Source organism: Microchirus variegatus (assembly GCF_963457635.1).
Source record: "Microchirus variegatus genome assembly, chromosome: 16".
Taxonomy (NCBI): domain Eukaryota; kingdom Metazoa; phylum Chordata; class Actinopteri; order Pleuronectiformes; family Soleidae; genus Microchirus; species Microchirus variegatus.
The window spans coordinates 25,768,595-25,785,493 of NC_139817.1; the positions used below are offsets into that span (position 1 = coordinate 25,768,595).

At 41.3% G+C, this 16,899-nt stretch overlaps 1 protein-coding gene across 1 annotated transcript; it reads left to right on the forward strand.

Annotated features, from left to right (window-relative positions):
- The first annotated feature begins 3,429 nt into the window (after positions 1–3,429).
- LOC310937822 (centrosomal protein of 83 kDa-like) lies at positions 3,430–15,423 on the forward strand. The gene is made up of 15 exons (XM_083902194.1): positions 3,430–3,482; positions 3,794–3,944; positions 4,059–4,151; positions 5,411–5,542; positions 5,625–5,876; positions 6,033–6,164; positions 7,594–7,708; positions 8,337–8,481; positions 10,400–10,549; positions 10,888–10,963; positions 11,419–11,576; positions 11,653–11,782; positions 12,816–12,919; positions 14,115–14,307; positions 15,212–15,423. The coding sequence occupies exons 2-15, from the start codon at positions 3,822–3,824 to the stop codon at positions 15,329–15,331; spliced, it is 1,923 nt and encodes a 640-aa protein (XP_083758320.1). The 5' UTR covers positions 3,430–3,482; positions 3,794–3,821; the 3' UTR covers positions 15,332–15,423.
- Positions 15,424–16,899: the final 1,476 nt, after the last annotated feature.

The window sequence follows — 16,899 nt, forward strand, 5'->3', positions numbered from 1 at the left end:
AAGTACATAGTACTACTAAGACTTACACTTTACCCCGTTATAAACTAAACATGTTCAACATCATATAGAGCTGGAGTTTAACAAGTCACTGAAAACAAGTCATAAAAGCAGTGTTTTTCTTTCTGTTGACTTCTTTATTTTTGCTTTGAAAAACCTTTTTTCCACACTTTACAAACTATTTTGTTGACATTTTTAAAGGCAAGTCGACACTTTTCCTTTACCATTTTGAAGAAGGAGGACTTGATCTTGGAGAGACTGTTATGTTTAAATTCTGTTGTCGTTCTCTTTGAACGACATTTTTATATTTCATCTCTAGTTGCTGCCTGTTGGGTTGCTCCTGCCCACAAACACACATATGGAGTAGAATTGTTGAATAAGTGGAATAATCAAAACAAAACATTTATATTATTTCTTCAATTAATACTCACACATTGACTCGGTCAGCAATTTTCTGCCACACGAGCTCCTGCTCTTTTGCTGCTGCTGTATTGCTGTTTTTTAATTATTTCTAATAAATATCTGTGCACTTTGTGGGGAGAAGTACATATTCATGTACCATTAGTCTGATATTAGTCTGATGTGGAGCAACAACAAGGTACTGATCTGATTCATCATCACTTCTGTTGAGCCTGAATTCATTTTGAGAGGATGAACGGACAAAGAGGGCGTTATTAAGGAAAGGAAGAGAGAGTTGGGAGTGAGTGTCAGTAAAGCAGAGGTTAAGATACGGTGGCCCTGAGGTGCAAAACACAAACGCAAATCACAAAACACAACCCAAATCACAAACACAAATCAAAAAACAGAAACGCAAATCAAAAACACAAAAACATTAACTCACAACGGAAACGCAAATCAAAAAAACGCAAACTAAAAAGCAGACAACAAAACAGAAATGCATGTCAAAACGGGAACGTTTGCGTTAAATCCTTTTGTGTTTGCGTTGTGTGATTTGTTTGCGTTGTGAGTTAATGTTTTTGTGTTTTCTGCTTTTGTGTTTGCGTTGTGAGTTAATGTTTTTGTGTTTTCTGCTTTTGTGTTTGTGTTGTGTGATTTGTGTTTGCGTTGTGAGTTAATGTTTTTGTATTTTCTGCTTTTGTGTTTGCGTTGTGAGTTAATGTTTTTGTGTTTTCTGCTTTTGTGTTTGCGTTGTGTGATTTTTGTTTGCGTTGTGAGTTAATGTTTTCGTGTTTTCTGCTTTTGTGTTTGTGTTGTGTGATTTGTGTTTCCGTTTTGAGTTAACGTTTTTGTGTTTTTGATTTGCATTTGTGTTTTTTGATTTGCGTTTGTGTTTTGCACCTCAGGGCCACCGTATTAAGATCATCATCTGGAGGAAAATCAAAGAGGTGGAGAGAGAGGACAGAGGGAGGCATTTCTATCAAATACAGAACAACATCAGGGTAAACAGGACAGCTATATTAAGAGTTGAACTTTAAAGGGAGTCATGGAAATGAGGAGAGAGAACAAGTCAAAATAGTAATGACTTTATTATTTTATAGTTATTATATTTTTTTATAAGACTGGATAGAACTGAGTAAATACTGTATATAAGGTAAGAGTGTGTGTTCACACTCCAGAGCGCAAGGGGGCGGTAATGCATTTGCACATGGATGCAAACCGCCGTGAGATAAAACGAGGAAGAAGAAATGCATTCTGGGAAAAGATTCCCAAGATCCATCAGCTTGTAGTATTTTGCACTGATGAAACCTGTTGCTAGCGTTCGCTAGCAAAGCGGGCAACTCGCTGTAAAGAAATAAGTCATGGGTTTGAAAAGGTAAATGAGTTCAATATAACGAACTTTGAAATACTGTGTACGTTCACGTTTCGCATTTTCAGAGCTGATACAATGCCCCACAGTGTGTACACGTTAGCTCCGAGTGCTAAAGTCAACTATGTTGGCGTGTAGTTGTAGCTATAGCTAGCTTGCTCTGCCAGTCGCGTTAAGACGCTCAGCATGTTAACACACTTTGTGTCACGTGTGGTTTGATAGAAAAGTAACCGTTGAAACCTGTCCGTGACTGTCTGTGTATAAATATACGTTAACGATGTTAGGGGCGGAGTGTGTCCGATAACGGGCGCATGGAAGTAGCTAACAGGCTACTTGATATTTGAAGTCGCGGTCCACAGAGCGCCACATTCAAATCCGCTTCTGCTCGTAGCCGAACATATAAGGTCGCTCTTGGTCGAATCAAAGGCATCGTGAGCAGTATCAGCAGTTTACGAACACCATCACCGACCAAACACTCTCTGTGTTGTTGTTGTTTTTCAGATGTTTCTCTAAAGTGCAGAACCAAGTGTAGAAAGAGGAATGAAGAAGAAGAAGAAACGGAAATAAAGGCTTTTGATCCTCAAACCAGGCGCTAGGTGCATGGCTTGGCTGCAGTGTAAGTGTGAACAATTTAATGAAGCACAACATGGAGCAGCCACAGAGCTAATCACTTGACAATGACTGAGAGTCGTCTCTTAACGACTGAGAGGCTGAGAGTAGCTGGGGACTCTTCTCAAAGCCACCATGGTTACCAACAGTCAACAGTGTCTGACTTCATCTTCTTCACTATTACACACACACACACACACACAGTTAGTCTTTCTCTCTGAGGACTCACAACCATTTATAGAGCCTACACATGTATGTGTTTTTCTGTGTTTTCTTTATCGCCCGTCTCTGACCCTTGTCTGTAAAGGTGAGATGACCTCGTCCACCCTCGGCCAGTCGGCAGAGTTCATCCCCACCCTGGAGCCTGGGATGGGGAGGTCTGCAGCGTTGTTGGGGCTGTCTGCTGGGCTGGGGGGAGCGGAGATGGAGCTGCAGAAAATGCTTATTGATGAGAGGATGAAATGTGAAAACCACAGGACCAACTATGAGACGTTAAAGGCTGAACACAAAAGGTAAAGCCACGTACAATTCAATTAATATATTTTTCATGAGTTTCTTTTTGTGTATCTATGGGACAAAGCTAAAAGATGTTGGAGTGACGAGTAGAATACTGTATTATAATTAAAAAGTAACACTAAAGAATATAATAAGTTTAAAGTGAAGGCATAAAAGGTATTAAGATATATTTTTACTTAAAGGTACAATATGTAGTATTTATGGGTTTATATAACCCAAAATCCACTTTTTTATACATATTATGTGCTCCTGCATTGTCTAGTCGCTGTATAATAGTTTTTGTTTCATTTTCGTAGTGTTTCAAAAAGTCATGTTAAATAACATGACCGCGGGCCGCGGTTGCATAGCCACTGTTAGCAGAGAGACGCCATGTTTCTACCGGAGCCTGTAAGGACAAACGCGAGAGAACAAATCAAGCGTCTCTTTACTTGTAGCTGAAGTCCCGCCTCCTCTCTCTCCGCTTCGTCTGCTACGGCCACGGTAGCTCCGCCCTCTCCCTCGCCTCACGAACCTCATCTGCTGACACGGAGAAAGACGACGAGGACGACATTTGACCAGCTGAGGACACCGTAGCGCTCAGGGAAGGGAGGGGGTGAGCAGAGGAGCAGGTCTTTGTTGTAAATTTCAGCCTCTCCTCGAGATGGCACTATAAACTACTTATTTCCCCTTAAAGCAATCAAAATATACTGTTAAGTGACAAAAACAAACAGTCGGGAGATATCAATGAGCTGATTAAGTAAAGAAGAAGAAAAAGAGTAAAGCAGACTATAATATAAAGAAATTACAGCCAGATGAAGCTGAAGCTTGAGCCTGCTTTGAAAAATGTGAACAGTATTCTGCCCCCAACTCTCACAGATTTGAGGTGTAGACGTTAAATGACGTTTAGCTTTTGTTTGTCCACAGTCTGCAGGACGACTTCACGCAGGCACAGATGGAACTGAAACGCCTGCTGAGCGACCGGCAGACTCAGCAGGAGAAGCTGCAGCTGATGTACGCTGAGCTGCAAACAGAGATGCTGGACAAGTCCAGAGAGCTGGAGGAGCTTCGACTGCAGGTACGCTATGATCAGGAGAAGCAACCGTCCAAAACATTAGATTAATAAACAGATGAATTACTTTATTTTCAAAGTTACACCTTTTCAAACAAAGTCTTTCTGTTTGCTGAATAGGTGATGACCCCTCAGCGACTGGAGCTGCTTCGAGCTCAGGTGCAGCAAGAGATGGAGGCTCCACTCAGAGAGAGGTTCAACAAACTGGAGGAGGTGAGGATGTTTTTCATCACAAACTATTCATGTCAGACTGAAGACCTTTACATAGCAACAGTGACAGAATAATCATGTTTTTCCCTAATGTCAAGTCAAGTTTATTTATACAGCACATTTAAAAACAACCTCAGTTGAACCAAAGTGCTGCACAGTTATTAAAATACAATATAATAATAAATAAAAACAATAAAGGAATAGTAAGAGCTCAATTTAAAAACTTAAATTAGAATTAAAACAAATAAAAGGTAAAAAATAAAATAAATAAAAAGTAGGAAGCCAAGGATTCTTGCCTAGCTGGGACTGAACGCCGGGGAAAAAATATTTTTAGTAGCGTTTTAAAGTGCTCAACAGACTGTGCAGCTCTAACCTGGAAAGGTAGGTTGTTCCACAGCTTGTAATGTTATGTAAACATAATTATAATAAACTTTATTTAAATAGCACTTTTCTTAACAAATGTTTCATAGTGACCAATCAAGCCTGATCAAATATTATAAGGCATCAATCAATCAAGTTTTATTTGTATAGCACTTTACAATAACCAGACGGTACCCAAAGTGCTTTACATAAAATCAATAAAAGAATACATAAAAACAGAAAGTGCAGGGTATTAGAGGTCTTCTAAAAGTGCATGAAATTAAAAACAGGTAAAAATAAGTACACCTAAGAGAAGGACTACCCTAGTTAGAGTTAAACGCCAATCTAAAAAAGTGTGTCTTCAGCTTGGATTTAAAAAGGTTGAGGTCAGTAGTGTGAATCTCAGAGGGCAGTCTGTTCCACAGCCTGGGAGCTGCGACAGCAAAAGAGCGATCGCCCCACTGTTTACGCCTGGACCTCGGGACCTCTAACGGGAGCTGGCCAGAAGAACGGAGGGCTCTGCCATGATCGCAAACTGTTAAAATCTCTGACGGGTAGGAGGGAGCCTGGCCGTTAATGGCGTAAAAAACAAACAATAAGAGTTTAAAATCAATTTTTACACAAACTGGAAGCCAGTGGAGTGACGACAGCACTGGGGTAATGTGTTCATGCCTGGAGGTGCCTGTTAAAAATCGCGCCGCAGCGATCTGCACAAGTTGGAGACGCGAGATTAAAGACGGGCTAAGGCCGACATAAAGCATCTTTCGTCAGACAGACAGAACGACTGAAAGGTGTGCAGCTTAAAGTGAATAGCAGTTAATATCCATGATTGTGTTCTCGATTGCTCCCTCTCTCCTCTCACTGATTTGTGGCTAATCTTTTATGTTTGTGATTGTTCTCAGGAGACAGAGAAGTACAGGTCTGAGTTCAACAAGCTGCGATACGACTACGTCTTCATCAAGTCCCAGTTTGACCACCAGAGAGAAGAACATGCTCGTGTGCTGGAGGAGAGGAGGATTCAATATGAGGCAGAGGTGTGACTTTGAGTCAGAATTATAAATACCAGTGAACATGTGACAAAATAAAACATCAACTATTCAACGTCCTGTTTGCCAGCTGTGTCGTCTGGAGAACGATCGGAAGGACCTGGTGGCTCAGTACCAGAGCTCTGATCCTCTGCGTGATGGGAAACGAGTGGAAGCTCTGCTGAGGGAGAAAGCCCAGCTCCACCTGCGCTTGAAGGGGCTGGAGGCGGAAGTGGCCGAGCTTCGAGCCCTGAAAGAAAACTCTGGTCAGCAGGCGGAGAGCGTCCAGCGGATCCAGATCAGACAGCTGTCCGAGTCTCAGGCTGCAGTGAAGTCACTGGAGGTGAGTCCACAGCTTCAAGTCATGTTACATATAAACCGCAGTCTGTTTTATTAACTTTGCTTTTTGCTGCTACAATGGGGAAACTTACCTGTTTGATGGTTTTTCTGTAGCTGTGACCCAAAACAAAAGGTTTTTCGGTTGTTGTTGTTTTTACAGGTGGAGCGTCAGTCGTTGCGCCTTCAGCTGGAGCGCATGGAGAGCGAGCTTCATCAAAACCATGAGCAGAACAGCCGACTCACAGGTCAACTGCACAAAGCTGAGCGAGAGGTCAACTCACTCTCCTGTGAGGTACATGTGACCTGTTTTAGTCACTGCAATTGGTTTAGCAGTCTGGTTGCCATTGATACAGATTGTTTTAAAGGTCCAGTGTGTATGATTGAGGTACATTTATTTCTATTTGGCAGAAATGTAAGTAAGAATATATTAATTGTTGTTTTCATTGCCACAAAAGAACCAGGCCAGTATATTAGGTTTTAATGCTAACTGAAGGCTTCCATAGGAAGATAACACCCTTGAAAGGGAAGTGTGAGGTGAGAGATGTTCCGCTTCAACTTCACCAGTAGATGTTGATCTGCCAACACTATATATATACTATGTACACACTATACATTTAAAGATGGTTTATGTTTGTTCAGGTAGGTGAAACATTGTGGAAGTGTGAGATGGCAGACTCGCGCTTGTCTTCACTTCATATAAAAGGCTTATTCTAAAGCAGCGATGGGAGAAACAATGTTAGAAATAAACTTACTTGTTACTTGGTTCATTAACGAGTACTCAAATTAATTACTGTTTCAATCACGATAACGCATGATAACGTTACTGCCAAAAAATGTGGCGCGTTGCTTTCATTATTAGTTAATTAACTAGATTAAGACTAACTATTTTCCTTTTTACTGTTCTTCCACATGAGCCAACAGCATAAGTCTAAAGACAGAGTCTAAAAACACGTATACATGTGTGGAAGCAGCTGGAGGTATCTTTAACCAAGGCATGTTTGCAGTTGTGCTCCTGTTACTAAGCAACAAGAACTGGGGAGCTGCTGAGATGACTGAAGTTACCACAGCTGTTTTCATCCAAGAAAACAATTTGTCAAAGAATATTAATAGCACTACAAATTAGCACTGCAGTTTCTTCACAACGGTGTGGGGGGGGGGGGGGGGGGGAACAGTGATTCAGAAGCTTTGTCCGGAGGATGGAGGTAAAAACTTGACATTTGTTGGCTGGAGTACCAGAGAACCTGCTCAAAGTGCTTGCTGCATGTTCATCGAGGAACAAAATGCATGCACCCAAAGAAACAAGTGCATCACAACTGCATTGTTGCAAAGACAAATGAACAGACCCTTCTTTGGAAAACATTGTCAGTATCAGTGAAAACATCAAACCTTTTTCTCTCTCCAGGTTTCAGGTGTTTACTTGTTGATTGGCTCTTATGTGAGTTTTCTTACATGTGTTTTGTTGGTAGGAGAGGATTGCACCTAAAATCTACTCAGTCTTATTAGTCCTTTATAGATGCTAATCTATTTAATCATGTGGGTATCTCACTTACCCACATGTGTGATTTGAAGCTGTGACTGAGTTAAAGTTACTCATCTAAACCTGTGAGTCGTACATTCATCCTAGAGTTTTGACCAAAGACTGGAGGCAGAAACCTGACATCGTGTGGTCGGTGTGGATGATGCTGCCTGTCCTAACTGATGTCTCTCTTGTCTTTTTTCAGGTGGAAAGTCTGAAGCATTCACACAAGCTGGATTTGGCCAGTGTCAAACTGGAGTGCACCCGCTCTAAAGCAGAGGTGGAGAAGGAGAGAGACGCACTGCAAGGACAGATGGATGGTTTGGACCTTTGGATCTCACACATATATGCACAGCACATTTTCACTTCTGAGTTAGGGAGGTTCATAACACAGCATGTTAGTTTGCAGACCTTTGTCATTCAAACCATTTAAGCTCACCTTAAAACCTCATTTATTGATCACTTCCCTTTATCCATAATATAAAAGCATACTTACTCCACTGTCTCTTGTTCCATCCTCCCTCATCGGTTTATCCAAATAGAGCGGTTCATTTGTGCTTCAAGGCGAAATCCATGCTTTACACACATGACAATACATGATGGTAGTACATATCACATGTCTTATTTAAAGGTTATGAAGCTAAACATTTGAAGTTGTCATACACCTATACCAACAACCCTCTAAATGTCACACACGGTACCTTTAAGATCGCAGTCTGAAGGTGAAGGCAGAATAGAAACCACCACTGAATGTTTAATATTAAACTAAATATTTTAAATGCTTACATGCTCAAGCACATGGTATTGATATTAGTGATTTGGATAAACCGATCACATTTTATGACAAATTCATTTAGAAAAACAAAGGGTTCCCATACTTTTTCTTACTTCTTCTGAAGTGTGTATGTCCATAGTGCTCAGACACTGAGTGTACGCTGTGTTTTTCAGTTCTTCACGCTGATGTGGATGTGCTCAAAGCTACAGTGCAGCGACACAAAGACGCTCTGGTGGACAAGGAGAGGGAAATGGTGAAGAAGGTACAGTTTGCCCGTGAGGAGGAGTTCCGCAAGACGGCAGCACTGCATGAGGAAAAGTGAGTTGTTGTTTGTATATAATTATATACAGTATAACTCAACATTACACACTTTTTTAGCAATAGTTTTCCATGACTTTTCAATGACTCTCATAACCTTTCATTGACTTTCCAAGACCGAAAATCAGTGCCATCCCACAGTCTTACATGAATGTCCATTTGTTTTGACTGCAAATCTCTTCTTCACGGTTGCCCCTGGGATCGGGGGCAGCGTCAGTCGCAACGACAAAAGCATCATAAAACAATGTCTAACTTTAACAAACACAGACATGCTGCATACCCAGAGGAAGGTCAGAAACTCAGCTAAAAGCTCATATAAACCATTCTTATGTTCACGGTTCAACACAGTTAAAACACCAATGGATCAAACAGCAGGAGTGGAAAAAAAACGTCACAGCTCACTCATTGAAAAGCGGCACCGGAGCGTCAGTGTGATTATGTAAACAAAAAAACCACGTGTCGACTGGACAGCGGAGAATCTACAGATTCCAGCGGTAACATTTTTATCACTCTACGACCAAGATTCACGGATCCAGCCCCAAAATAAGAGCAAAAAACCCTAACCCTAACCCAAGCAGAAATGTTGTCTTACCTTTGCTGTTTATCAAAACAAGTTATTTCCACCGGAACAAAACCGCTTCTAATGAAGAACTACACTTCCCAGCATGCTTTGGGAACAAATCCCGGTCTGATTGATCATTACAGAGCGACATTAGATCGTTCTGATTAGAGAAGGGCGAATGTCCGCACAAATGCGTCATATGCATTAATGTTCTTGTCCACATGTTGTTATATGACCTCCATGTGTTTTTAAGCTTCTACTGCATATTTTAAAGGTGATATTTGCTTTAAAATGCAATATTTTTTTAGGCGAGAGAAAAAAATCCTTCAGTTATGCTGTGTTCCATGTACATTTACTCTGACACAGTGGCATCTACAGTGAAACTTACACCTCTGGTAGAATCTCACAAGTGTTATCTTTTATTTTGATACCAAGATAATCCACATAGAGCTTGTAACTGCAGAGGTTTACTCTATTTAGTTTGGACATGTCATTTTAGAGCAGGGACTCCAAAAAGAGGGTCAGGAAAGGCAGTGGTTAACACTTTCGTCAAATAAAAAAGCATGTGCAGTTTGTCGCGACACGTCTTTCATTATCAGCATTCTGCTCGTCCGTGGTCTGCGTCTTTCAGCAGCCAAAGTTTAAAGCTCTCCTTAAAAAGCCGCTCTGTTGTAACTTTCTTTCATACTTATTGATTTGAATTATTATTTGAGTAATGCTTTAAGTAATGGTTAAAAGAGAGGAAGTGGTTGTATTCTGTACAGGCTTTTTTGTTGTTCACGTTTTGGTTCACGCCTGCAGTAAACACTTGCAGCCACTGTGAGAACGCCCCCGGAAGTGTGTTGCCTTGTGCTTTTAGCTTCTCCGTTAGCTTTTGTGTGTTAGCCGGCGAAACCCACACGCCAGGACTGAATGATCGTCTCCGTACGCCTTATTTGAATAGACGCAGTTAAATCATATCGCACTCGTTAACTACACTTTTCTGGGATTTTGTCGTTGAATAGAGCATCTGAAAATTCATGTGAGGACTGGAGGGTCGCTAAGCACGGCGCCATTGATCTGCTTGTTTCAAATTTTTATCGCACATTACATCATTTTGTTGTGTTTTACGCATCCAAAATATTATCCATGCTATATTTCCATGACTTTTCCAAAACTCTACAGGAAATGTAGTTTTTCATTAACTTTTCAAGGACCTAGAAAATGAATTTTCAATTTCCAAAACTTTTCCAGGTTTTTCATGAACGTATGAACCCTGATTACAATTCATCATTATAGAATAAATCACCCCCTTTCGACCTATTTTTGTTGTAGAAATAAGCATCGCATGTGTTTTCCTCTGGTCTATGTTGTGAGGTTGGAGTTGGAGAACCGTCTCACCACACTGGAGCAGCAGAGGGCGCTGCAGGATGCTGCAGATCATGCCCAGAAGGAGGAGTGGGAGGATCGTGTCCGTAGTGCTCAGCAGGGCGAAGAGTCTGCTCGCAGAGAAGTGCACAACCTGAGGTCAGTTTGTTCACAGGCAAATGGAACTGAAAGAAGACCATGGAGGGTGTGAGATGATGTTATATGTGAGCCATCACTTCTCTGTGCTTATGTTGTTATAAATGGCATCTCTATTACTATTGCAGCCTCTTTACCTCAGTTCCTGTTTACACACACACACACACAGAGGTCAACTTACACAATAAACAGATAAAGACTTAATCAACACACTGAGCTCTTTGTTTCTCCTGTTTTGTAGCAGCGCAGTACAGAAGATATTTTATCCCCATTTGTGCAAAAAATAAAAAAAGACTTCTCTGCATGGTGTCATTAATGTACTGTTTTTATCTGATTCACAGAAGCAGAGTTCAGCAGCAGAGCTCACAGCTGGAGGATCTGGAGAGGCTGAAAGCTGAGGTCACTGAGCTGCAGCAGGTCAGATCAACACAAACACATCAGGAATGAAGTGATTTATACTGTAAATAATACATTTATTTACAGTAGAAGGCAGGGCAAGTTTATTTGTATAGCACTATTCATACACAGGGCAACTCAAAGTGAACCACCATTACTAAATGAATCAACCATTTATAAATGCCAGGTGCTGTAAAATACACCCACAACAGATGGAGTGAAGCCTTTTATTTATGTTTGAATAAAGCTTTATTCATACAAGTCCATGTAACAATGTATACAATCACAGAGATACAATGAACCAAGCTAGGCTAACTAAGGAAAGAAAACGAAAAGTGAGTTGAGTCTTCAAACACAAGAAGATGACGATGAACAAGGAGACTGTAATAAGGCTACGACACTTTCCCAAAGTATTGTTTGTAGACACTGTTTTTCCTGCTTTAAGCTCTGACCTGAGATTTTGTTTGACTCAACAGAAGAAGGAAGAGCTTGGTGTCCAACTCGGGACACTGTCACACTCTGAAAGTGACCTGCTGGAGACGAACCAGCGCCTCCGACAAACACTGGATAGAGTCAAGGATGAGATGAAGTCGAGCCGAGGTCAGAGTGAGAAGAGTCAGCATGAAGCACAGAGGTACGTCGCTCTTCAGTTAAATCTAACACAACATATACAGTATGACTTAACAAACGCCTGTATGTTTGTTTTTCAGGATGTTGGAGAGCCGTCAGGTGGAGTGGTTAGAGGAGAAACACGGGCTGCAGGAGCGAATATCTGAGCTGCAGCAGAAATATTCTCAGGTCAAAGAGAAGCTGCAGAGAGCAGCGGTGGCTCAGAAGAAGGTAATGATGCTGCTGCTGCCTACACACGCTTTCATATCAGCACATCACACATGAGACAACGGCTGAGACAAACCATTTTCTAACTCAAGGTCCAGGAAATGCAGACTAATTCCATGCACCGTAAACTATACCACCTAACCAATCATACGAATGTTTTGACTGGTCACTGAGTTAAGAGAACAAAAGGTTAATTATATCCTTTACACAGCGCCATAGCTCTGGCTTACCTTGGTCAATTAGGGTGATTGACAGCTCGTTTTAAACCTCTAAACCGGTAGAATCTGACCCCGGTCTCCAAATGCACGTCAATCACTTCATTAGCGAGTCAAAAGGACATAAATGCATATGACGCATTTGTGCGGACATTCGCCCTTCTCTAATCAGAACGATCTAATGTCGCTCTGTAATGATCAATCAGACTGGGATTTGTTCCCAAAGCATGCTGGGAAGTGTAGTTCTTCATTAGAAGCGGTTTTGTTCCGGTGGAAATAACTTGTTTTGATAAACAGCAAAGATAAGACAACATTTCTGCTTGTATTTCTTGAAAGTCAGTTGTTGTTTTGCTCTTATTTTGGGGCTGGATCCGTGAATCTTGGTCGTACCGTTTGAATCTGTAGATTCTCCGCTGTCCAGCTGATACCTGTTTACATAATCGCGCTGACGCTCTGGTGACACTTTTCAATGTGTGTGTGGTGACGTTTTTTTTCTGCTCCTGCTGTTTGATCCATCGGTGTTTTAACTTTGTTTTAGGTTCTGTGGGTATGCAGCATGTCTGTGTTTGTTAAAGTTAGATAGGGTTTTATGACACTTTTGTCGCTGCGTCTGACGCTGCCCCCGATCCTGGGGGCAACTGTGAAGAAGAGGTTAAGATGCAGACTCAGAGTCATCTTTATATCACTGTATCTATTATAATAGTGGCAGTATTCTTATTTTTGACCACATGTGGCTCTTCTACATGTGTGTGCAGAAGCTGAACTGACCATAAGTGGCTCATGTCAGTTTCACATGTCTACAAACTGTCTGTGTTGTGCAGAGGAAAACCCAGACTGAGGACAAAGAGAAGAGACTTCAGGATAAAATCCAGTTACTGAAGGCAAAGAAAGAGGAACTGGAACTGGCCGTTGCTGCAGCCAAGAAGTAAGAACATCAGCTGTCGTTGTATGAAGGAAAGAATCATGTTAACCTCTTCTTCCCTGACCGACAATGACATGCCCAAACTAAACAGAGTAAATCTCTGCAGTTTCAAGCTCTATGTGGATTATCTTGGTATCAAAATAAAGAGAACACTTTGCCACTGTGTCAGAGTAAATGCAGATGGAACAAAGCAGAAATTAAAGATTTTTTCAGTAGGAGCTTAAAAACCCATGGAGGTCATGTAACATGTGGACATGAGCTGTGCTGAAGTGAAGCAGAGTAAAATGACAGAGGTTTTAGTAAAGAGATGTCGAGGCGTTCTCTGTTTGGCACAGTCTGACACCATCCGTGCCATTTGAGATTTCTTAGGTACTAAATTATTAAAACCCATTTAATTTGATTTACATGTCACTATTGGTCTAAAAAAGACTTGCATATATACATATATGTGTGTGCGCTCTAGAGCGTAAAGACAACTCGGTGACTGCAGCGTCTACAGTTAGGCAGCGCCATAGCTCTGATCAATGTGGGTGATTGACAGCTCGTTTTAATCCTTGTTACCAATAGAATCAGACTCCGCCCTCCAAATGCGTGCAAGTCACGCCGTTAGCATGTCAAAAGGATTTGACAGACGTTCGCCCGTCACCAATCAGGCTGGGAAATAGTCCCCAAAGCATGCTGGGAAGTGTAGTTCTTCATTAGAAGTGGTTTTGTTCCAGTGGAAATAACTTTCTGACCTTTCTGTGGGTATGCAGCATGTGTGTTGCTGTGTGCAGAGGGTCTGGATCTTTAAAAGAAATACTTCACTGATTTGCATTTAGCTTTGTGTTTCTAGAATAGGGTCGAATTTTTGAAAAATTGTGCTTCCCAAACTCAGTTTCCTCTAAACTTGAGAAATATCTTCATTCTTTTTTTGTTATGTTACCACCAGTGACACTTGGTCCTGTTAGCGTAACTGTTAGCAAAGATTGTGGACACAGTTTAAATTATGGGAATCCCCGTCCCCCTGTGGGTAGGTCTAAGAAGTGCCGAATTAGCGTTGCAGTTTCACCAGTGTCACTGGTGGGCACATAAAGTATTCCTTTCAGTTCCAGTTGTCTGAGGAATGTGTGACTGTAGCTGTTAAATGCTGCATTTCCAATAAAGATGAATATTTAATGCACTTTAATGAAAACCTAAATGTCCTTCCTTTTTCCAGTCGTTCATCCTTCTCTAAAGAACAAGCTGAGCTCAGGAGACGACTCAAAGAGCTGCAGCAGCGACACAACGAGTTTCAGCGCCTCCTACTGGGCGGCCAAGTTCCTTTCAGCGCTGGTCATCCTGCCTTCCTGACCTCCTCACCTAACCCGTTCCTCCAGGCTGGGACTGAGAGGCCGTTATCCAACATCCCGGTAAACACAGCACACACACACACACACACTCTGATGCTCCACCCACAGAAACAGGAAGCATCACGTACACCACTTAAATGTACGCGCTGACAAAAACCATATGAAACACACGTCTCTGTGGGGGTCGTTCCTTCAGCCACCACAGGTTTCACGAGGTTCACCGCTGTGAAAACAGGTCAGTGTAGTGATGATGTCAGACTCTGTAAATCCTGACACAAACGACGCATTAGTGGAGCAGCTGAACCAAGATGAATTGATTATTACACGGAAGCTCGTCTGATCATTTCATACTTTATACCTTACATTATGATGGACCCTCAGGTCAGTCTGTTTCTAAGGGTATGAGGCTGCAACAGTCTGACAGTTCACTTTAAAACAGTCAATTCAACAACAGCTGTGTTTCCATTGAGTTGAATGGTACAGTTTGATAAAGGTAATGCTGTCGAACTTTATCTGGATTTCTGCTCGTGAAAAGTATTGTCCAGCAGAGGGCGCTGTGAGCACAGCTTAGCCTACGTTGTGCTCTTTTCTCATCTAAAGACGACAACGTTGGGTTTTAGTGAGACGAGTTAAGGCCACATTATACTTCTCTGACTGCGTAACCATGGAGACGCCTCCAGCCCACGTAGTTCTCCGTCGTGGTGACGGCTACGCAGTGCAATTTCCTGCCCGATCAGTAGGGGTCGCTACGCAAGGTTGTTGTGCTTCAGGCTACAGTGAGCAATGGCGTCCGAGAAAGAAAGACTGTTGTTGTTGTTGTTACAGCTGAATAACATTGAAACAGTGGCCGTTTCTCACCTGAAATAAATATTTTTCTGTCCCTGAACGCAGTTTTAAGATCATTTAAGGCGAGAAATCTTTGATGTGTGAGGGTAATAACTGTGGTCTCTTCTGTTCACTGCAGATAGAACAGAATCAGAGGGAACTGTCTATGCTGAGACGGAGGATTGAAGATCTGGAAAGTGCTCAGGAACAACAGCTGGAAGAACTGGGATCACTGGGACACAGAGACCCTGACCTTTGACCTTTGACCTTTGACCCCACTCACACTCGCCTCTTTTTAAATCATTAACTTTTTTTATTTTTTAACACAATAGCAATAATGTTCAATAAAACAGAGTCACGAGATTACAGTTACAACATTCACATGTATGAAGTGTTTTCTTCATTCAGCACATCTGCATGTTATAAATTACAATGATCAAAACACATGTTAGTATTTATACACGACGTATGTGTTCAACTGTGATCCACAGTTTGTCCCTGAGCTTTTACCCTGAAGAGAATTAAATATAATACACAAGGAATGGCTCTTAATATGGTAATGAGCTCATACTGCTGACCTGACACAGCAGAGGACACACGTCATTCAATAATAATAATAATAATAATAATAATAAATCGATCAACACAGCTCAGTTCAAACTCTGTAGCAGTAATGGATGAAACCCACCATGTCATGCCATGGTTTGCCCTATGGAGGGCAGTGTCAAACATAAAATTTACATATTTAAAAATAATGAACCCACCACTTGAAGGCAGATTAAATAATTCATAAGACAAAGACATATTAAATTATACTTTCAAAGATATATTTGTCCACTGGGGGCAGTCTACATTATTGTGTTTATGTGAATTATATTTTCACCTCTTTACACTTTTGTCCACCAGAGGGCAGTCTAAACAACCTAACATCAATAGATCAGATTTGACCTTATGTGTAATGTCAAACTTGTCCAGTGGAGGGCAGTCTAAATAATTGAGCTTCCATAAATCAAATTTGACCTTACTTGTAATTACACATTTGTCCACCAGAAGGACTTTGAAGAATCCAGCAGCGATAAACCTGATTTGACCTTACATGTAATTACATGTTCATCCACCAGAGGGCAGTCTAAATAATTTACCATCCATAAATCAAATTTGACCTTACATGTAATCTCAAACTTGGCCACTAGAGGGCAGTCTGAATGATTTCTCATCCAATAATCAAATTTGACCTTACATGTAATAACATGTTTTTCCCCTGGAGGGCAGTCTAAAGAATCCAGCAGCGATAAACCTGATGTGACCTTACTTCTAATGACACGTTTGTCCACTAGAGGGCAGTTTGAATAATTTCTCAGCTAACAATCAAATTTGACCTTACATGTAGTAACAGTTTTGTCCACTGGAGGGCAAGTCTGAAGAATCAAGCAGTGATAAACCTGATTTGACCTTACATGTAGTAACACTTTTGTCCACCGGAGGGCAGTCTAAATAATTTACCATCCATAAATCAAATTTGACCTTACATGTAGTAACACTTTTGTCCACAGGAGGGCGAGTCTGAAGAATCAATCAGCGATTAACCTGATTTGACCTTACATGTAATCTCAAACTTGTCCACTTGAGGGCAATCTGAATGATTTCTCATCCATAAATCAAATTTGACCTTACATGTAATGACACGTTTATCCACCAGAGGGCAGTCTGAAGAATTTAACAGACATAAATCACATTTAACCTTACATGTAGTAACACTTTTGTCCACCGGAGGGCAGTCTGAATAATTCAGCAGCCATAAATCAAATGTGACCCTCCTTGTAAAAA